At 35.4% G+C, this 23,358-nt stretch overlaps 1 protein-coding gene across 1 annotated transcript in view; it reads right to left on the reverse strand.

Moving 5' to 3' along the window:
* Positions 1 to 22,187, reverse strand: part of cpne4b (copine IVb) — a 38,118-nt gene extending 15,931 nt beyond the window's left edge. Inside the window, exons 1-8 of the mRNA XM_052092878.1 lie at positions 22,111 to 22,187; positions 19,247 to 19,437; positions 15,702 to 15,881; positions 12,358 to 12,429; positions 12,190 to 12,264; positions 11,538 to 11,621; positions 10,725 to 10,814; positions 1,543 to 1,641 (exon numbers count right to left, since the gene is read on the reverse strand). Of these exons, the coding sequence (XP_051948838.1) occupies positions 1,543 to 1,641; positions 10,725 to 10,814; positions 11,538 to 11,621; positions 12,190 to 12,264; positions 12,358 to 12,429; positions 15,702 to 15,881; positions 19,247 to 19,417 (771 nt within the window). The 5' untranslated portion in view covers positions 19,418 to 19,437; positions 22,111 to 22,187. The remainder of the gene's footprint in view (positions 1 to 1,542; positions 1,642 to 10,724; positions 10,815 to 11,537; positions 11,622 to 12,189; positions 12,265 to 12,357; positions 12,430 to 15,701; positions 15,882 to 19,246; positions 19,438 to 22,110) is intronic.
* Positions 22,188 to 23,358: the final 1,171 nt, after the last annotated feature.

The following is a 23,358-nucleotide window of genomic DNA, read 5'->3' on the forward strand; positions in this document are numbered from 1 at the left end:
TCGCATACAACTTCAAATTGCATGTTGATACAACTTGAACGGAATAGTATTTAATGCTACCATAATGTCATAAAAATGGTTTAAGTCATGAATCAAACTATTTGTTTATTATAAATCATATAATATTTTTTTAGAAACTAAGGCATTTTCTCTACCTACACCATCAATGTAGAATGTTGCTCAGAGCAACTGATCCAGAGTCAGCTTTTCTCATCCCATTCTCCCAATTATGTAACATGGAGAAGTTTGGCTGCATAAGTCAGTGAATTGAGCAAGTATTTCAACCTGTGTATTATGTCCTGGCCAGTGTAAGACTAGTCTTATTATTACTCTGCCTAAATGCGTTTACAAATTTTTTAATGCTGTGTGTATTAACACATGAATCAACCGCGTGTCACTCAACCAAATGTTGAACTTATATTACGCTAAAACACACAATTTTCCCGGCTTGTATAGCTAATGCGCATGCATGTTAGCTAGTTGATTGACTGTATCTAAAAAGTGATTGGCTTTCTACCTGCAAGGCGGGACTTCCTTTTACATCCATTGACTGTTGGGTGCTAGAGCTTCTTGGTTGGGCGTTCTAATTTCTCCCATTCATTTAAATAGAAATGACTTGTCTCTGCTAAATAGTCTCTGGCCTCTCACTCTACAGAACTACAATGCCCATCATGCACTACGTCTCCTCCCAGAAGTTTGCACACTTTTACTATTGATTTCTTGCAATACAGGGAAAGTAGAAGTGTGCAAAAGCAACACATTACTTTATTTAAAAAGTAACTCTTTTTAAAAAATATTGTTACTTTAATTGTTATTCGAAAAAGTAATCTCATTATGTAATGCGCGTTTCTTTTAACGCACTACCCCCAACACTGATTATGTCCTGAAGTCATGTAGATTTTTCTTAATTTAATACCATTCAAATTTGCCTAGAAATATTGTGTGCAAAAATATGGCAAATCTTACTAGTGATTTTTTTTCAGTGTACATTTAATGCTTAGGATTTTTTTTTATTTTATATTAAGAGCAATAGTATTAGTACTAAATAAAATTATTATTGTTGAAATATTACTCAACTATCCAGTCTCTTGAGTGAGTCTGTATCAGCAATAGAGTACAGAAACTTTGTCTAAACTAAAAAAGAAAAGTCTTTAATGTTCGATTCGGTATATTTGTGAGCTACAAAATTTCCACAAACGCTCAGTGCACTTAGAATTGAGGTTCAAAAGTTCGATATCATCAGACCTCATCAGATTATAAAACAAAATGTCAAAGACCCTGTGTGGAATGTTTCTGTATCTTCATAATCAGGTGTTTTCTTAATGCAATGGGGATGCACATATTGTAAATGTGATTTGGAGAAGAGCAACGCAAGAAAGGTGAACAAGTTTATTTCAATTAGTAAAATAATATTTTATTTCACTTTGACAAGAGCACTTTGTATGGATGAAGTGATCTATTGTATTGCAGTGTCTGTTTTGTTAATGTGTGTGCGTGTGTGCATTTGTGTGTGTGTGCGTGTGTGTGTGTGTAAGCATATACCTGCTTCCCATCCATGGCTGATTTCATCTCTTTGAAGGTGGTTTGAAATTCTCCAATGAAGTCGTGTTTGCCATTAGAATCCCAGTCCCATACTGTACACTAAAACAAGAAAAAGGTGATCATTTTTCAGCAAAAGATGACATGATGACAAAATAGCTACGTGACAAATTCTAATCTGAAAATTACAGCTAATCACTTTCAATGGGCAATATGAATCATCACAGGATAATAGCAGTACATCATTAAATTAAATAAACTTTATTGCCCATTAAAGAACAAGCAAAATCCTGCATTTAAACTAAGCTCATGAACCACATTTAAATCTGTAAATATTCTTTGATTTAGGTGCAAGAGATCAGTCCTTGGAGAACTAAGCTGAAGATGCTGTGCAAGGTAGTTTCGTAAAGCAGTACGATACATTCACACAGTCAAATACACACACAAAACTCTAAGACTCATGCAATGAGTATGTGTGTTTGTGCATGTGTCTATTAAAGAAAGAAAGGGGTATATACAGTATGATTTGAAAGCATAAAATTGTAAAGAATTGGAGTTAAAAAAAAGGCTTTTAATGACATTAGGATTATGAAAGGTATAAAGAAGGGATGTACACAATTAATTGATTAATCAAGTACTCAATCAGCTTTAAATAGTAAAAACACTTCTAGAATATTGCAAGTTAATTTTTGTTTGTGCCTTTGCCTGCCGTGTGCAACATTAAAACTGCTCCTCTCACCTCTCAGTATGTTTCTATGTGTCCCTGCAAATTTATGTTGTTATTGTTGTTAATTTTTTTATCTAGATTTTGTTGTTTATGCATGGTGCTCTTTTTTTTATATAAGAAAAACTGGTTAAAAAGTTTTAATTCTACATTTCAAGTAATCGATTACTAATTTTTTAGTGTTAGAGTACTCAACTACAAAATCAATTGAAATGCCCATCCCTATATAAAGGTGAAAGTAGGTATAGCTAAGTAGCAAAGATTTAAACGTAAAGGTAAGGTCTTTTTTATCATTTTATCATTTTTATTATACTTTCACCTATCATGTCTTATTCTACAGAGACAACAATAAGTAAGCCAGTCACAGTGTAAACAATGTTCGTATGCTCAGGATATCTGTATGAAAATAAATGTATCATTATTTCTGCAGTTGTTTTTGGTAGTTATTTGGCCTTGTTAATTGAAGGCCATTTAAAATATTAATATAGAGGTGTTGTAGTTAACTTTTCTGCTGAAGGAGCGAGAACCAGCCACATAACTCAACATATAAAACTCACACCTCTTCCACACAATAAAAAGTTTAGCTTTAAACCTCCATTAATCTTCACATAAGCATTCATGCACAAACATTGATTTTTATCCTGCAACTGCTTCCAGGAGCAATATATCTCAGAAATGAGAGATTGTACAGAGTGTAAAAAATGCACACAAAATAAACAGTGTGTCCAAAGACCAAGCTCTGAGATTAATAACATCACAAGTGCATTCAAGATGAAAACAACATCAGCTTTTCTTACAACAGTGAGACTAGATGTCACTGTGGCAGGGCGGAGGGCGGGGCCAGGGCCGGGTCGTGATCCTACACACCCGGTCCCGTATTAGGCTAATTAAGCCTCCGAGAGGGATAAAGGTCGACTGCAGAGGATTGTGCGGGAGAGAGAGATAGTTTACAGACATGTCCGTCATATGTGTGTGTTTTTCTTTTAAGTTTATCATTAAAACTATTATTTATATTGTCAAGCCGGTTCTCGCCTCCTCCTTTCCATTGATCCCTTTACAGTCACAATTAATTTTATAGATCTTTTATCTAGCCAATGTTCAATCTGAAACAAATTTAGCAGTCTAAAGTTTCAAGATAGTTCCGGAAAAGCAGTTTCTATAGACTGTGAAAGGAGTTGATCGTCATACAAATGTACATTTGTATTTGGCAGATGCTTTTATACAAAGCACCTTACAGAGCACTTATTACAGGGACAATCACCATGGAGCAACCTGGGGTTAAGTGCCTTGCTCAAGGACACAATGGTGGTGGCTGTGGGGATTGAACCAGCAACCTTCTGATTACCAGTTATGTGCTTTAGCCCACTACACCACCACCACCACTCCATTTACAGAGGAGTACTGCTGCCGAAGGTCATCTTGTAATTATAATACTTATTTAATTTTAATATCCTTTGTCATGTTGTTGGTTTAAAGATTTAATGGTCACATCTGTACGACGGAGTGTGTTTGTGTGTCATTGTGAGTGGGTGTTTGTCAGAGGTGGCAGGAAAAACAGCACACTGTAGCATTGCTGTTAATGACTCATTGATGCTGAGACATAAGCGGGTGGTAATCAAAATGTGAAGGCCATTTAAAATATTAATACAGAGATGCTGTGGTTGACTTTTCAGCTGAAGGAGCGAGAACCAGCCATAACTCAACATTTAAAACTCATACCTCTTCTACACAATAACTATATTCTGTCCTTCAAGAATAATGATCTAACATAATTTCAATCACATTCATTGCATAAATATGTGCTCAAACAATTGATCATGAGTGTACATAAAAGTTCAACTCTGCACTCAAAACAGCAGTAGTATTACTACAGTAAAGCATGTAGAAACAGAGTGAGCTCTCTCAAAGCAACAAGCAACTAAACCAGCCTGATATAATGAAAATTACATAACTCTGGCGACATTTTAGCAAAATGATTACGTGATTCATTACACATGTTGCGGCAGTTCTGAGATGACATTTGCAAATGAAATTGTCTCCCAAACAGATTTAGTTAATGCAGTCGAGTTTTTAATCAACTAAACCTACCTCCCTGCCCTTAACCTTAAACCTTAATGTTTGTAAATGTAGTTGGTTTATGTATTACAAACGTTAAATGTATCGTCTTATAGGGCGGGGTATTGATACAGATTTCCCAATTCAACCAGTGTGGTGGTGGTGTAGTGGGCTAAAGCACATAACTGTTAATCAGAAGGTCGCTGGTTCGAGGCACTTAACTCCAGGTTGCTCCAGAGGGATTGTCCCTGTAATAAGTGCTCTGTAAGTCACTTTGGATAAAATCGTCTGCCAAATGCATAAATGTAAAATTAGATTCTGATTGATAAGCTCTCAATTAGATTTCGATTCAATATTAATTAATATGGGTATATATTATTTATAATGTCCCTTTTGCTTACATATGAAAGAAATTCTCTCCCAGCTAATGCTGTTAATTATACAGGGGACCTTCTAACTAGGTACATTATGAAAATATTAACTTTACTAATTATATTTGATTGATTAATTAACAAATCTGTGTATTCAATCAATACATAATATAATATATTTAACATATAAACGTTTTTTACTTTTATAATTTAATTGCATAATTTATACTATTCACAAGTCTTTACATTGATTCGTTGAACATATGCTAAGTTGAACACAGCATATCTCTTTAAGAAAACCAGCACAAGACCTTTTGTAGATGAGCACGTTAACGAGAGAGGACTCGAATGGCTTTTCACCACTATACTACACAATTACTGGTGAGTCAAATGTAAACATTTACCTGCCAATGGTCAAATATATACTTTTTACACACATTTTAGCAAGGGTGTAACTTTGGTTTGAGAAGTGGGGGGGACACAATGATGTTCTCGATCGAAAAATGTTTTCTATTTGAATCCCATTTCCTCCATTTACATATAGGCTACATTTAGGGACTATGGCGATACAAAATCCAGGAAATGGATAAAAAGTTGTTTATAATGATAAATTTTGCCAAAAGAATAATAGGCTACTAAACTATATATAAGAAAAATATGTCTTACCTTATTTATTGTTTAATAGCCAAGACTTGAGAGAATCATTTTATAAAGTAAAAAATTTCACAAAACAAACTTTTATTTCAAACTAACCGTTTAATCTGACATTAGTCAGAGACACATCCACCAAACCGCAGGTACACAAGATTATTTGTTACACAAGATGCAAAATTGAAATACAATCTCACAAACATAAAAACAAACATTTAACTTTAATATAAAGAGATTTTTTAGTGTCCTCCATCTATCAATTCAATCCCATCTCTCCATATACTAACTATAATTTCTGTGTGCTGCGCTCATTTGTTTTCATTTCTCCTCATGAGGCGGGATCCTAAACAGCACAACCTTGTTACCGTCCGGACAGTCAGCGGCTGTTTGCTACGGAAGCGTATTGCATTCACTTGAGAAAAAAAATCCACTCTGTTTTTCTGAATTAACGACTTAATTATCTCAGAATTACGAGATAATTTTTCATTAAAAAAATATTTTGTTCTGTTTTTCTGAATTAATGAGATCCCTCAAAATCCTGCCAGGAGCTCTATGGGAGCTAATGTGAAAATGTATTAGTTCATCGACAACCACAGAACTTGCTATTATATTAATTACAGATACAAATTTGATTATTTATATTAAATTATTCTCTTTGTAAAATAAAAACAAATCAATACAATAGCTTATAAAAACATCACCAAAGTGTATTTCAATGCATAGTAAAAACCTTAGACATGTATGAAACACATATAGGCCAAACCCAAAATGGCCAAAGCGGTTAATAAAGAATATGAACATTCAGCTAAACTGTGGGAAAACTGATTTAGAAAGCAATATTTGTTTTACTGTGAGCAAAAATATCATGCTGTAAAACTATAATGAAAATAATATGCTATAAAATCATTATGAACGAATTCTCCTAAAAGTGGGCTCACTTGAACAAAAAAGGGGCCCCTTTTAGGAGAATAATTTAATATAAATAATCAAATTTGTATCTGTAATTAGCTACAATAGCAAGTTCTGTGGTTGTCGATGAACTAATACATTTTCACATTCATTAGAATTAAAATTTCGTGTCCTGGTGTTTATTATTAATATAACAGATTCATTTATTCATGGATTTTGATTCCAGTAGCGGCTACATATGGATTATTTCCAATTTCCAATAACTCCAGAGCGTTGTAAAGTCCAAAAGTCAACATGTTTTGAAAAAGGATAGATGTAATAATTTCCAAAATTCACAACATGTTTTTATCTAACGAAATATTCGCCTCAATCCATGTTTGTTGGCGTTTAGACTTTCAAAACCATTTTCACTGTGGTGGAAAAAACTTGCTGTACACAAAGCGAGGCACGCACCTTCGGGGCAGTCTAGCTAATATATAATATATATAGGCCTATGTATTTATATAGTCTAGCACTATTATATATTACAAAAAAGATCGTATAATGTAGGACTATCTCATGTTAAGCTAGGCTCCATTTGATCCATATTATTCTATTTTATTCAATACATTTTTAGGGTGATGACGCCATAAAATATGACGACAGACATTAGAAGCTTCATTCTAAAACCTCAATAGAAGTTTCGAATGTAAATATGACGTGACATTTGGTACAGTCTAGTATGAACGGTCAGAATGACCGCTATGGCCATTCTAGTAGTTATAGACTTCCGGTAGTTCTAGTGTTAAATGCAAGTACAAGTCTATTGCTTGATTAGTGTCCTGTGGAAGATCAAAGCGTGTCTCAGCCATGACAGTATTACAAATGTCATAGACAGTAATGTCTTTGTATTGAAGGCCAAGTTTAAAATATATCTCTATAAATTCATGCGCATCCAAGTCTCAGACGACTCAAAGTAAAATAAAACCGGATTAAACTTGAAAGGCGGGACATGTTTACTTCCATGCAATCCAGCTAAAATAGAGCTCCTGGCAGGATTTTGAGGGATCTCATTAATTCAGAAAAACAGAACAAAATATTTTTTTAATGAAAAATTATCTCAGTAATTCTGAGATAATTAAGTCAGTTAATTCAGAAAAACAGAGTAGATTTTCTTTCTCTCAAGTGAATGCAATACGCTTCCGTAGTTTGCGGATTGCTAATGTCGGCAGATATTTTTTTAAAATTAACTTACATTTTAAATGAACAAATATTGTAAGTGAACAACAATAGCTCAAGTTTAGAAAAACATTTATTATTAAGACTTTAAAAAATATTTCTGCATCTGAGTATGAGTTGAGTTGAGAATAACAATAAACTAGCAGCCAGAGTCTGCTTGTCATACATTGCTGACAGAAAACGCTGCGGTTTAAAGTGGACTCATTTTCATGGTACACAGAATGTTCTAGGGCTAGGCAACATTAAATGTTTAGCTAACAGTTTGAAGTTACCTAGCAACAATGTATGTTAACGTTAGCTCAGTCAATGTTAGTATCAACAGGTGTAGACAAAATAAAAATTACCCTGACCTGATCTAATTTACTGAATCAACCAACTCACATCTCCTTTCTTTTTTTCATCCATGAAGATATTAAAACCTGTTGCTGGCGTTTCATGACTGACTACTGCGATACCGGCTGCTCAGTAGAACTTTCAGTGCGCTTACAGTTACACTATTAAGAGTGTGCACGAGACGTTCCTGCCTGTCTCTGTCAATGCGCGCGTCCACGTACAGGCACGCAGACGCGCGCACTGACAGAGACAGGCAGGATGTCTGTATTCTGCTCGGTCCTGCTCCTCCGTGGCGATGACGGCGCGCGGTTAAAAAAAATAATAACAAATGAATTTGAAAGTGGGGGGGACACGAACAGGATTTTGAAAAGTGGGGGGGACATGTCCCCCCTGTCCCCATAGAAAATTACGCCCGTGCATTTTAGTGTGAAATTTGGTTGCAAATGCGAATGATTTCCTCTCATTGTAGCAGAGGATCGATCTTGGGATTTAAGAATCAATATCGAGATCATGCAAATGAAGATCAAGATGCATTGGAAAATATATATTTTTACCACCTCTATCTATAACGTGATTCTAAGGGACCAGGTTGCAGCTAACAGTTACACTGCCCTGTCTTACACAGTATATCTATTGATCTATTTCACAACAGACATGACGTGATGCAGTGGTTTTCAGTTCTGATATTTAAATCCATGGATCTGAATTCAATACGTGTTTGCACTGCAGAGACATTGCTGTCTGTGGAGCACACAGTGTAAAGAAGCCATGAATATTAAACAAAACAGTTCATGTTTGTTTAGAACGATGAAACCTTAAATAGTCGTTTTCCCATCTGTCTGATGCCCTTGAATATCCAACACTGAGAGCATCAAAGTAAAGAGCCAACATTGAGCTGATCGAGTAACTTAGCTTTCATAAATTATGATGTTGGCACTCTTTACACCCTGTCTTTTACTTACTTTATAATTTACATAACAGCAAGCTATGTGATGTGAACATTTTAGAATGGCTTTACTTCCTAATATCTTTTGTGCAAAATTTGATGAGTTCTCAGTATAGGCTAAACCTTATCTCAATGCTACATCGTTATGAGAATATATAAAGAGCGAATCATTCTTCGAGTCAGATTATTACAATATAGCTCCAAATCCCACTTCTGCATTGGCATACCAATGAGTATTTTACACATGCAGTGCTGAGATCTCTAGGTATGTGTGTTTTGATGGAAAAAAGAGAGAATGAAAGTTATACAATCTTGGTAGATTCCGCGCACTGATTAAACAAGCAAACATACACGCGAACGGAGTATTTAATGGAAACTGAAATATTTGTATCTTTAAATAACTGCAAGAACAACTGATACAGCAAGATCATTATTTTTCCACAAGCACACACAGCAGTCAAGACCACACTATATAGTTATGCAAAATGTATACTTAACAGATACTTTGACTGTAATGATCTTGTATCTGATATAAATTATCAGACTCACTACACATCTTTTGGATTAAGTGTTTACAAAGTAAAGTCTTAGGATGTCTAATCAGACAATTCCAGAAATAAATATAATTTCACTGAACTTGATAAATAGGGCCTGCGTAGCTCAGCGAGTAAAGACGCTGGCTACCACCCCTGGAGTTGCGAGTTCAAATCCAGGGCTGCCGAGTGACTCCAGCCAGGTCTCTTAAGCAACCAAATTGGCCCAGTTGCTAGGGAGGGTAGAGTCACATGGGGTACCTCCTCGTGGTTGTTATAATGTGCTTCACACTCGGTGGGGCACGTTGTGAGTTGTGCGTGGATGTCTTGGAGAATAGTGTGGGCCTCCACTCCTGCTATGTCTCCGTGGTAACTCGCTCAACATGCCACGTGATAAAATGGGTGGATTGACGGTCTCAGATGCAGAGGCAACTGAGATTTGTCCTCCGCCACCCGGATTGAGGTGAGTCACTATGCCACCACGAGGACTTAGGGCACATTGGGAATTGGGCATTCCAAAGTGGGGAGAAAAAACAAAAAATAACTTGATAAAAAGGATTTGGCTGTCACAGTGCACCTGTGAGGTAATTTGCATCTGTTAATAAAATAAAAATCTCTAGTCATTCCAGCTCCAATAGACACCCTCCAATAATTACATGTCAAGATAAGCCTACATAGTTTAATTTACTTTGAGACTGATCTTACTTTCTGGTCCCAATTCAGTCATGTCTGGTACTTTTGTTTACAATTGGATCCAAGAACAGGAAGTTCTCAAAACCAGGACAGTGTGGGTTTGGATGGACTAAAGGGCAATAACATCAATTTCTGCCCTTGGTTCCACCATGTCTGCCCTTCTCAGCTAACTGTCAGGGCCCTCCACACAGCCAGGCTCCATTTACCCACTCAGTAATTAGCTCACTATGAGAGATGTCAGCTGCAATGGTGAGGCAGAATGGAAAGGACTAGCTTTACATAAATCTGCCAAGATGATTCTGATCTGATGTGACCAAAATTGTCAAGCTGAAACTAGAATAAAGTGCAAGAAAAAACCTATCCTGAAATAAAATCCTTGTATGGGATGTGTTGGTGTTGATACTGCATCAGTAGTATGTCAATGAGATGATCCAATTGTTTATAATATGTTATAAACTTCTTGAAGAGCATGTCTAATCATCACCTGTATGCTATTCTTAGATTATTGATTTATAATAAATTAATAGTGGATCCAGTCAAAATATAATTTTTTCCAAATGTTGAAATTGGCATGTCTACCTATAGCATTTAAAGGGATAGTTCACTCAAAAATAAAAATTATCATAATAACTATTCCTTTAAAACCTGTGATGCTAAACCAAATCAGGGTTGTGGCTTGATTTTTGTTCCAGGGCATTATTGAGATTATTGCAAATGTCATCATGCAAAAGGAAAAGTAAAGTTTGTCATACCCTTAGTTCTCGCTCTTGGTCTCCACTGCAGAGTGTGTTTAAAGAAACTTTGAATGATTTCCAGACAGGACTAAGGTTGTTCATTATAGTCTGCAAAATAGAAAAAGCCAAGATCAGTTAATACACAAACATTATATTTACAGAATATGTATATACAGTGCTGGGCAGATTACTTCTGAATTGTAATCTAGTACTGATTACAATTTACATGACTAAAATTGTATTCAGTAATAGAATCTCTTAGATTTTATTTTTAAAGTAATCTAATATGATTGCTTTTGGATTACTTTTGACCTAATTCTTGTTTATATGTCCCTTATATACCCTTGTTATTAATGACACTTGTGGCCATTAAGTGAACTGCAGCCAGGGGTCTGACTATGCAAGACTGTAGTTTGAATTAATCACTTTTCTTTGCATGATACATTGACTGCATTTATACGAAAGCCTATGTCGGCATTACATAGCTAGCCAGCTTTATCAATAGATGTTAGCTAAATTTGGTGGATGATGACAGTAGCCGTTTATAAAAGTGGTCAGCAGGTGTTCCTCTCCAGGAGACCTTGAAAGATCTGCCAATGAGGAATGACTAAAAACATCCAAGCGCAGTTCCTGTGATGCCCAGGTCAGAGAGGGTGGACAGGAGGATCTTCTGTGTCGAAAGCAGCTGACAAGTCAAAGATGATGAGGACGGATTACAAGTACAAGTACTTGATTTTTGTAATCTTATTAGATTATCCAGATGTAATCCATTACTACTCAACACTGTTCATATAATGTATGTTATTATGTTGTTGCATGTGTGTATCGCACCTCTGTTCTGTGCACCAGTGATGCTGTGCCATCATCATTCACTCTAAAGATTTCCAGAAATGGATCTGACTTGCTAAAAAAATCCTAAAGAAAAACAAAAACTTCTCAAATTCATTCTCATTAATAAGATACATAAAACATTCACAATAGGGAAGAGAAGAGAAAGACAAAGATAGAGAGCTCTTTAATGAATTTTTTATTCATTCATGCCTCAATCCTAGGCTCATCTGTTGTAGTAATGAATGGCCTGTCTTTAGTTACTCAAATTTAGAGACTGAATGGGACTTAACCTGAATGCACATTCTTTTAATATTGTTTTTTTAAATGGTCCTTTGTGCATTTAGACTCAACGCTGTGTTCATTTTGATGATGGTATATTAAAAAGAAGAACATATTTTGTTGCCAGATTTAAAGAAGAAAATGATCCATTGCTTTAGCTTTGAAGTAATCTATATGCTTGTGTACTACACTGTGTTGACAAAATTATCTTTTAGCAGACATTTTCATTTTAAATGTCTCTGAAAAGGGACCAAAAATATTGCACTCAAAATAAGTTTGTCTGTGTTAACAATGTTACCAAATGTTTGTCTCTATTTTATTAAAAAAAAAAAAAAAAAAAAGTGCCTTCAGTGCAATTACTAAGATGTCACACCTTGTCATCCAGTTTCTTGGCACTGAAGGCTAACTCCACATAGTCATCATTCCCAGACAGCTCTTCCGCTGTGACCTGTGATTTTTAAAGAGTTCATCGCTCAGGTTATAACAATACAGAGTGACTTTTGTGTGTGAATTAATTCAGGGGTAAGAAGTCTATTCTTACTGTAATAGATGATTTTCCGGATGTGTTTCCTTGCTTCAGTAAAGCTTTGGAGAGTTTTCTCTGTGACACAATCTTTAAAGGAAGAAAAAAGACCATGAAGCAAACAATGGCATGCAAATGAACTGTAAACCCTGACAAATTGAATATACTCAAAGAATCATTCAAGTAGAGAAGTGAACTTATCAATATAATTACAGTCAACTAGTTACAAGTATACTTAACTCAAATTTGCAATGATATAGTTTTACTTTCTCTTAATAATTGTAATTGAACTGGATAATCCTGAACGCAATGAAAGCTACTTCTTGAAGCATTACTTGAAATGCACGTTCACATGCAATATACACCAATGGGAACATTAATCTAGGGTGACCATATTCTGTCCATGTCTATGTACTAAAATAAAAAATTTGAATATTTACTATTACTATTATTTTGAATGGCCATGGAACATGAAGCAATGTGAGATAACAATTTTACCTGGTCAGAAAAAGTAATCCGTTAATTTACCTGATGAACTTTCACCTTTTGCTGACCCTTTATGCTTCGCAGAGCTAATGTGTGCTTCTAAATCACTTGCACCTTTATTAGCAACTGACACGTAAGTGCAGCTTTACATGTCATACATTCTGCTTCCTACGGATCTCGATCTGGACGAAAGTATGGGAATTTTTTGTGCAAATCTTCTGTAAATGTGCACTTTTCTTTGGGCATTGTTTCCACTCAGCTAACATTTGCTGCTAATGTCAAGCAACTGTTTAATGCCGAACACAACAGCGCTTCGTGCGTTCGCGGAGAGATTGACAGGCAGGAATTTGGCCAATAGTTGCTGCAAGTCTCTTATCTCAATTGGTGAGCGAGAAGGCGGGACTTACAAAGAGGGGTTAAAGCAATGCAAATATGCGCACACTCACAATAAAGTATTAGAACAGATGCACATCATAACGCAACTACAGCCGAATCACGGACATTTTCGCAAATGTAGAAATCCCGGCCGGACGCATTTTTAAGGTCCGAAAAAGAGGACATGTCCGGGAAAAAGTTAATTAATTAATAACTAATTAATCACAATGGTGACTTAAAATGAAACAACAAATTGTAACAAACAATATCACCAACACTAAATTAAGCTATACTGCACAATTGCTTTTTAATTACAACTTTCCAAATGCCACCATGCTTTATTTATTTACTACCCAGTGAGCAGAACCAGTCAGATTTAATCAGAATGTGTTCTCAACTTGGACAAGTTTGACAAGCAAGAAGCACTGGAAACAATACTCTAAAACGTACTGTGTTGCAGTGTTGTGCAACTAAAAGTAGCAATGCAAGTTAACTAAATGTTTTATAGTTCGGCTATTTTCACAATAGCATAGCTTTTCCAACAACGTTAGCGTTGAAGTGGCGGTGAAGAGCTTCAAAACATTTCATCACTATTTTTGTATTAGGCTATATAACAAACAAAGCTGTACAACATGTAGCACTAAGAAATCCAGATTTCTTAAGTAAATTAGTTTATTTTGACAGATACATTTTGTTTATAATTCTTAAGACTTACACTGACACCTAGTGGCCTGGATGCAGCATCATTCAAACGCAATAGTTTTCAGTTACATACACCTATGTAAAAATGTACAAATCACAGCCATGAATAATTTAATCCATGAGTGAAAATGTTCAATAATAAGGGGGTTACTGAGATTTAGAAGTTTTATTCAGCTATTTATGTGATTCTAACATGGCAGCCCCAATGAGGGAACCCTCTCCATGAAGAATGAAACCATTTTTATTAGGTTGCTGATATGCCAGGGGTCTTCATCTCTTGTGAGCGGTCACGATTTTACACATATGTTTCAAAACTGCAATTAATTTCTTAAGGAGTGCAGCTTTTTTAATGAGGAAAAATTAGTGCACCTTTTAAGTGAACTAGTTAAAATAAGCAGATTCACAGATTCACTTATATGTCATGTTGGAAAGTATAATTAATTTTAGTGAATCGGTTTGTTCGAATCATTCATGTAAATTAATCGTTCAGCAATTCAATTTATCTGCAGATAAATATTTAGTTAATTGCTGCTGTTTATCACTTTGTAAGCCAGAAAGATTAGATTTTTTGTTGTTTTTGTGTCAGATAAATACTGTTCTGATTGCAGAATTAGTATATTGTTCAAATGGTTTTCTTCCATAAATAGCAACAATTTCAGTACTTTTTAGTATCTTGTAGAGTAGATAACTAGTTTGTTTCAGCCTGATCTCATGAAATTTATTGGACAATGGTAACTTTTTAAATCCAAAATGACACGTTTCATTACACGTTTGGGTGCAGTTTCCTTGTCAAATGTCCAGGGACCACCAAAAGGGAGTGAAATTGTGTTGTAATCAGATAAGGTTTATCTGATTCATTAAAGGGATGTTTTAATGAGTAAAATGTACCTCCCTAACCTAAGTCTATAGCCTAAACCTAACCAGTAGTGTCCTCAAAGATAATAAAGATAAAGATGAGGTGAGCATAACAGACATCCTTAACCAACACCTAAACCTAAACCTAACCAATATGGTTCAAAAAGATAAACGAGAGGTGAACAAAACAGATATCTTTACCCCAAACCATATAATAAGTGTTTATAAAATCATAGTACCTGTGATTTGTGAATAGAACGTTGTAGCTCCTCTAGTGTTAATTTCACCAGGAAGCGGCATGTAAAACTCAGTTTGCAAACATATAGTTATAGTAATGTTCATTCTATAAGACTAGTTAAAATTTTTTTTTAAAGGTTTAGCTTGGCTGTTGCTGGTTTAGCTACTGTTATGAGTATCTTGGAGCTTAGAAAGCTACAATTTCATAGTAGCTTCCCCAACACTGCCTTGTTGAGTTCAACTCAAAAAAATTATTAGCCAACATCTGTATTTTCAAACCACATCATATACACTACAATAATAAGTAGTGAAAACTAGTGAAAATGTAAGTAGTTATAACAGTATTGACCAAAGTCCATACTAGCACAGGAAAAACGTCTTTTTTTAAAGTCCGGCTCCATTATGTTCTTGAAGTCTTCCTCAAATCCTCTTTACCCTCTTATGTAACTCCATTTAACTATATATCATTGATTGTAATCTTGTTTTATTATAGAATAGATTTAAAGAATTTTGAGTATAGGCCTAATAGTCCTTCTGCCCACCGGGCACCTAACTGCTCTCTCGAGCCATTTGCTACCCTTTTGAATACACACAATGCCTCTCATGCACTCAACCACTCTCTTACGTACTCATTACATACACATACTTTCATCTACCCCACTGCGCTTCTGCTAAATGTGCACTCTGCTGCTTTTCTTTACAATCACCTGTCCGAGCGTGCACTCCATGGCACCCAGGAAGTCAGCCTCTTTAAGTCCATTATGGTTGCTGCTGATGTCATGCAGCTCAAAACGGAGCCGTTGCACTTCCTCAAAATAGTAGTCTACAGTGAAGACTTTGGAGAAGACAGGACTGATGCTGCTGCGTATCACCTCTGTCCGGTCCACCTGTAACCAGTCATAACGTGACAAATGTTAGAGTTCTGGTGTCGATTTTGATTGAATTCACCACATTCAGGTGAGGCGGCTTTAAAGCTCTTCCCAAATTTCCCTGTCTGGGAGCAACACAGTCCTATTCAAATCCAATACCTCAATCCAATGCATATCATGAATTGGTTCAGTTTACAGTTATTGTACTTAAAGTGCCAATTGTATTTGCTTCAAATGGCAGATAATTACAGGCATTATGCCAATAAAAACCTCTTAAAATTACATAGCTCATATCCATCCTAAAATTTAAAGAAAGAATTAAAAAATAATGTTTTGCATTAAAACATTGAAGCCTTCGTCTAGAACCATTTGAAAGATGCATTGTGACTTTACTTTTACAGTAAAAAAAGGATATACTTTTTTAAGTATAATTATTATAAGCATTCTGTATATAAAAGTCAGTGCAGAAAATACAATACTACCATTATGTGTAAATACTTATTGCATATTTTTGCATTACAGTAATTCGAATATGAGAATGAAACTAATTTTTGAATTCCAGTGAAAATGTGCTTAATTGTCATTAAAATAATATGCAAACAATGACAAATCCAAACAATAGTCCTAAAATTGGTCGTAAACATTTCATGTGCAATGTACATATATATGGCTTTGAAGTGAAATATGACAAGGACATTTTCTTGACGGTTTCATGAAATTCACACATAACCGCATTACAAACACATTAATTTATTTTTAGCTTTAGCGCTTTCTGGTGGTATTCAAATGGCACTGCCTCATTAATTATGGATGGTATCCTTAACTATGCCAATTAAAAAAAAACATATGCCAGAAACAGCTGTTTGAGTCGAAACTGAAACCTTTTCACAGGTTTTCACAACTAGTGAAAACTAACAGGCCACTTCAAACGCTTGAGCTACTGCAGCACTTGAATTACTGCAGCACTGCACCTCCTCACCTTCTTCAGTTTTATTAGTGAGGCACAAGACAGCATGACAGTTAGGACAGTTTTTTTTGTTTTTTTTTGTGTGATCTGATGGAGCCGTTTTAAATTGCTTTCACATCACAGCACAGAGTACAGCAACAAACAAAAGGCTCAATGTTTGGTCAATATTTATTTATTTTTAATTTTTTTTGTAAATTCTGTTTACAACGACCATAAGTGTTGGCTACCATTATTATTCTCCCACAGAAAAAACCTGTGAAGGCATCATTTCAGCCCAAATTTCCTAGACTATACATTCCATTGACAGAATTTATTAATGAGCTATGAGTCTGTTTAGGAATGTTTGTGATTTCACCACTTCAGCTGTCAAAATTCACACATAAGCCCTTTAATCTGCTTTAAGATGCTCTCTCTTTTTTCTTTCTTGTTTCTTACTGAAAGACCTGAATTTTTTTTTTAACTTCAAGCAATTAAAACTATTTTACATTGTTAAAACAAGGTTTTGTCAAGCCAATATTATAGTTTGTCTCGACAAACTTTCAGTATCTAGTTTAATCAGTACTTCTGTACCACACAAAATAAAATATAAATATCTTCTTTTCCCTAACCTAAGCCAAGTAATTTTTTGTAATGTAGGGCAAACATGCAGTTTGCATAGCAATTTATAGTATAATAAAAACAATTTCGTCAGAACTTTTCATATAAAAATAAAACTTATCCCTATAAAGCCTAACATGAAATAACAGTCAGAAATGGTTTTTAAATGGAGCTGTTGTTGAACCTAAAGACGTATATTGTATATATTAGTGCTGTCGATTTAATGCGTTAATTCAGTGCGATTAATTTTCTTAAAAATAACGCATTAAAAAAATTTACGCAATTAGTCGCAATGCCCCCGGACCGTAATAAGGAAGATTCCTGAGAAATGCAAGCTTGTAGTACCACCTGTTTACTCCAGAGGGCAGTAAGTGAAACTTCAGCTGTATGGCAACGCGCAGTTTATACAGAGAACAAAACAACCCTTCAGCAAGCAGCACAACACAAACATGCATTATGTTCTTGTGTTCAAAACACTTGATGGAGCGCAAATTCAAACTAAAGGATCTCAAGATGTATTCACAAAAATATATTTTTAAGTATTAAAATATATTTAACTTGACACAGTGACCTAAAAAATTTATGTTTATGACGCAACACATCCCGAGACACTACACAAGCATCTGTCTGATGCAGGTGTACATTGACGGGTCCTTAAACAAGCCCTCATAATAAATCTCAAACTGATTGACAAATTCACTTGCAAAATGGATTGCTGTGAACTGTATGCTAATGATTGGATTATGATCAATAATATGGTAGTAAACAATCAATTGTATTCTAAAGCCACTTTTTGTATTTTCTTATTTATGATTAACTCTTCTGCCACAAGAATGTAATGTAATTAAAATTACATTAAAATAGCATTTAATATAAAACCATGAGATTTCTATAATGACTGAGCAAGCAGCATATGTAAAATAAATCACACTTTAAATATACAGTATCTTAAAAAAATTATATGTCAGTTTTTAAAGCTTTCAGTGGACATGAATGGAGTGGAATGATGATTGCAAGATATACCTCAAAAGCCTGTTGTATCACAACTGATACACTCATTTTCAACATGATTTTTCTATAAAAATAATGAAATTATAAGTAAGTACATGTTGCGTCAATTCAATAAATATACATTTTTAAATATCAGTAACAACATAAACGTTATTGTTAATTTTACTTAATCAAAATCTGCAAAGATTTCACATCCAAAAGATGTGCGCATCACAAAAAAATAAATGAATGTAGCCATTTTAGAAATTCTATTTCAAGGTAAAAGCATGGACAAATTTCACCAGGAGGCAGTAGACATCTAGTACACTGTATACAATTATGTTTTTTCAGACTACGTTTTAATCATGTTGATGACGTAGAGCAGGAGTGGGGCACCCCGCTCCTGGAGGGCCACTGTCCTGCAGAGTTTAGCTCTAACTCTAATCAAACACACTTTCCCTTAATTTTTTCCAAGTAATGCTGGAGAGCTTAATTAGTTTGCTCAGGTTTGCTAGATTAGGGTTAGAGCTGAAATCCGCAGGACAGTGGCCCTCCAGAAGCAGGGTTCCCCATCCCTGATGTAGAGGCTTTAGAATGTCATGTGTAAAATATGATACAGGCAGCATTATAGGATTGAATATTTGCTAAAAAAAAATTTCATTTGAAACAGGAAGAAAGGGTCCTTTAAGAGGGTCTTGTATAAGCTGAGGGGATCACATATTCAAGCGTGTATGAAACATTTGTTTTCAATGTTGATGGCCATGAGACCTTGCAGCTCAGTACAATATAACTATACAAGGGATTGAGCCTATTGAAGACTTGAACATACTTCAAACCACTGTCCATGGGACTGCATCTTGAGGACTACGCAGGGATCAGGCTTGGACAGAGCATCCCTGTCAGATATTCCTTTGCAGGCCACACGGAGCTCCACTTTTGTTAGACATGGGCTGTTGAAGAGACCCAGTGTGGTTGCGGCTGACTCATAGATGTTACTCATTTTGCTTTCCTGTGTTCAAGCTGTGATGGAAAAGACAACAAGTTTAGTTCAGTGTTAGTGCTGTATGATGCTGTTTACATGTCCATGCCATTTTATTCAAGAGTTTCCATGTTCACTTTATGAACTCAAAGGTCAAACAATATAAAATTGATGTTCAGTCATGCCATAAAGTCGAAACATAAAATTAACCAACAATTAACCAACTCTGGCAAGAGAATGTTCAGTGAGTACATACTCAATGTGAACATGCACACTGCAAAAAAATAAATAATAATTATATATAAGATAAAGTATTTTGTCAATGTCAATTAACATTCTTAAAACAAGACAAACTTACTTGAGAAGCAAAATGGCATGTTTTTAGAGACATCTAACAAAACATAGTTGGGTAAAACATGGCTAAACGCCCCCCGGGTTGAAAGGCACATTTGATTTGATTTGATTTTCTCCCAAAACACTTTCCTAAATACCTGTTTGTCACTACACTGCAGAACATTCCTGATAGTGTTTTATGTCTAAAGATTGATTTTGAGGTAATTTGATCTATATTTAATAATTTTTAAAATGTTGCAAATTTATGTAGTTAATGAAAATCCCTGAAATGATCTCATACATTTTGAGACAAGGATTTGTCATTTCGGTTTTGTTCAATGTGATTAAATCAAAACTTTTACAATAACTGTCCAGTTAGTTAAAATCCCCCCTATATTGCAGGGGTTAAAGGCCATTAAACACATTGCTTTTTTAAGTGGGGTGAACATATTTATTATGACGAATGTTTTAATGGGCTCACATTGACTGATCCAATCACAATAGAGATTCATTTGTTTATAGAATACTTGAGATTTCTATATGTGATAAAAGTTGTTTTACCCTTTTCTCAAGTGGTTATTTTGAATAAGCATTATCATCATTTGTTTCTCAAAAAATAATTTTGCTGTCTCAAAAGTATTTGCATTTGATTACAAATGTTGCACTATAACTATTGTCCCAATATCTACACAATATCATTATAACACCCCTGGGGGTCTTTTACCCCATATGTGGGGGCGTTGTACCCCAAGTGTGGAGTAAAAGGCTCCCTCGCCACCTTGTTTGAATAAATTTTGATCAAACGAACCTTCTGTTATTATTTATTTTCACACAAATGATATAGCTCCATCATCATCCTCCATCCTTAAGGTGTGCCTTAAACCCTGTTGTATATATACTGTAAGTACATACATACATACATACATATATATATATATATATATATATATATATATATATATATATATATATATATATATATATATATATATATATATATATATATAAACTTGTATGTATGTATGTTAGTTACATTATATAAAACCAGCATGAAGCAAATTGTACTGGCAAACATTTGACACTAGTCTCTGGAGGAAGGCAGTCATTGAAATCATTTAAATGAAAAATACTGCACTTCTGAATGGACACGTTCTAACACGATAATTGTGCTGTGCTGATTAAAACAGAAAACGGAAGTCTAAGTTAGAGGAACCGATTACTTTGTCTTCTAATGAATTTGCTGGTCACTCATGCACCATGTGGAATGAGCTCAGCGCTGTTCCTGTGGGAGAGATTCCCTGCAACACAGAGCGCAGAGCTGACCCGAATACTCAGGCTGCGATCACACCACAGTCTCTCTCCCTCTCTGTGTACACTCAATTATTCATGCCCTCTGCTTCTTTTGAGTGCCACATTTTTATTATCATTATAGTTATTTTTAGATAAAGGAGGGCGACATGCTGTTACGGTTTACTGAAACACTATAAAGCATCCTAACCCTATAGGTGGACATAACCGTTTTTCCAGCTGGCAAACCCGTGCAGTTTGTACAGTACGCGTATCCCACTTTGACGCGTCATTTTAATGCACCTGGCACCTCAGATTAATTGAAGCGGCTGCGCGTGAATAGCGCTGTGCAGGTGTTCGTGTTGCGCGCTCGGACTGTTCTGCATAAAATCTATTGGAATAATCCTGGAAAGCGTGTAGTCTAATACAATATGATGAATTAATAAAGCATTCGCTGGACCAGCATTACGTTGACCTAGTTTTCCTGCTGTTAATATTTGTGGTATACAACCAAAATGGGGTGTGCGCAACAAACACCACTTCAGTTCAAAAGCCTGTCCACATGCGACATCGGCCAGTACAGTAGGCTAACACCTAAGGCAGACAAAAACTTGTGCGACTTCTTGTAAAAAGTGCATGCACGCTTATTATGTAGCCTAGTATTAAACTCAGTGATTCTATCTTTGAGAGACACCAATTTCTAAAAACATTTGTAGCCTGTAGCCTATATCAAATGAATTGCCATTCAGTGGCAATAGAGATGATACTACATACCATATAGTAGCCTATATCATTAACTACTATGCGCACAACGGGCGTTGCATGCACCGAAATGGGAAATACAGTAGGTCCCCTATAGCTACACTTTCTACAAAAACAGTCAACAGAATCATACATCTTTTGTCGAAATATGATGTCAAGAAAACATTGCATATTTCGGTCACGTTTATTTTAGATGGCTGTTACTCCATCAATGCGTAAAACATCTCCTGAAACCTGACATCACCTGACAGACATCAAGCCATCTGGAAAAAAAGTGTCTGCGTGAATTCGTGAGAGTTCTGATGTTTTGCGATAAAAGGCACCACACTTACCCACTCTTAAAGCACGAGAGCAAATCCTATGCAATGTCTGAAAAAGTTCTTCAGTCTTCAGATCGTGTGCAGTGCAGTTGGCGCACTGGATTCATTTTCCATCCAAGGACACCGATACCATTTCCAGATTCTCTACGGAGACGATAAAAACAGCTCCATCGGGTTGTGCGTAAAGGTGATGGATAGTCCTACAGTCTCCTCTCTCAGCATAAGAGCAGGGCAGGCGAGTGCACTTCAGTTAACTTGATTGTTTAATCCCTCTATTCTGTGAAAGCTAGAGAGCAGGTGCAGGGTGCGAACATTGTGTAACCCTGCACTCTGGCGGTTAGTTTAGTGAATTACAACTGCTATGATATAAGGGTAGATAGAACCTTTTAAAGATAACAGATCTGTTTTGATGGATGAGATAACAAAATTAAGTATTAAGAATTGTTTTACTAAAATGTTTAGTTCTTTCTTTCTCTTTTTTTTATGACCACATGACTATTAAATTATAAGACTAGTAACTATTCTACTTGACAAATATGGTTGGTTTTTCACACTTAGGCCTATTTATGTATTTAGTTAGTTAGTTAGTTAGTTAGTTAGTTAGTTAGTTAGTTAGTTAGTTAGTTAGTATGGAGAGAGGGCTTAAACAGTAAACCAATGGGAGTTGCCAAAGGTCCAGTCAGATATGACTCCTATCTTACTCTCATTTGTTCTGTGTGCATATTTAGATATCTCTTAGGAATTCTTGTGATTAGGGCTATGCTTGTGGCTCACAGAGGTAGCTTATCTATAATTCTGTTCTATTCTATTCTACTCTATTCTGATGTCCTGAACTTTGATTCGAGCTGTGATTGTGGCTTGCAGTGGATTCTAATATATTATTTTATTCTATTCTGATTTCCTGAGCTTTGATTCAGGCTGTGATTGCGGCTCCCATCGCTATCTATAATTCTATTATATTATACTCTATTCTATTCTAATATTATGATTTCTATAATTCTATTCTACTCTGATAGCCTGAACTCTAATTCATGCTGTGATTGTGGCTCGCAGTGGTATGTATAATTCTATTCTATTCTGATCTCATGAGCTTTGATTCATGCTGTGATTGTGGCTCGCAGTGGTATGTATAATTCTATTCTATTCTGATATCATGAGCTTTGATTCAGGCTGTGATTGTGGCTCGCAGTGGTATGTATAATTCTATTCTATTCTGATCTCATGAGCTTTGATTCAGGCTGTGATTGCGGCTTGCAGTGG

Source organism: Xyrauchen texanus, chromosome 26, assembly GCF_025860055.1.
Source record: "Xyrauchen texanus isolate HMW12.3.18 chromosome 26, RBS_HiC_50CHRs, whole genome shotgun sequence".
Classification (NCBI taxonomy): Eukaryota; Metazoa; Chordata; class Actinopteri; order Cypriniformes; family Catostomidae; genus Xyrauchen; species Xyrauchen texanus.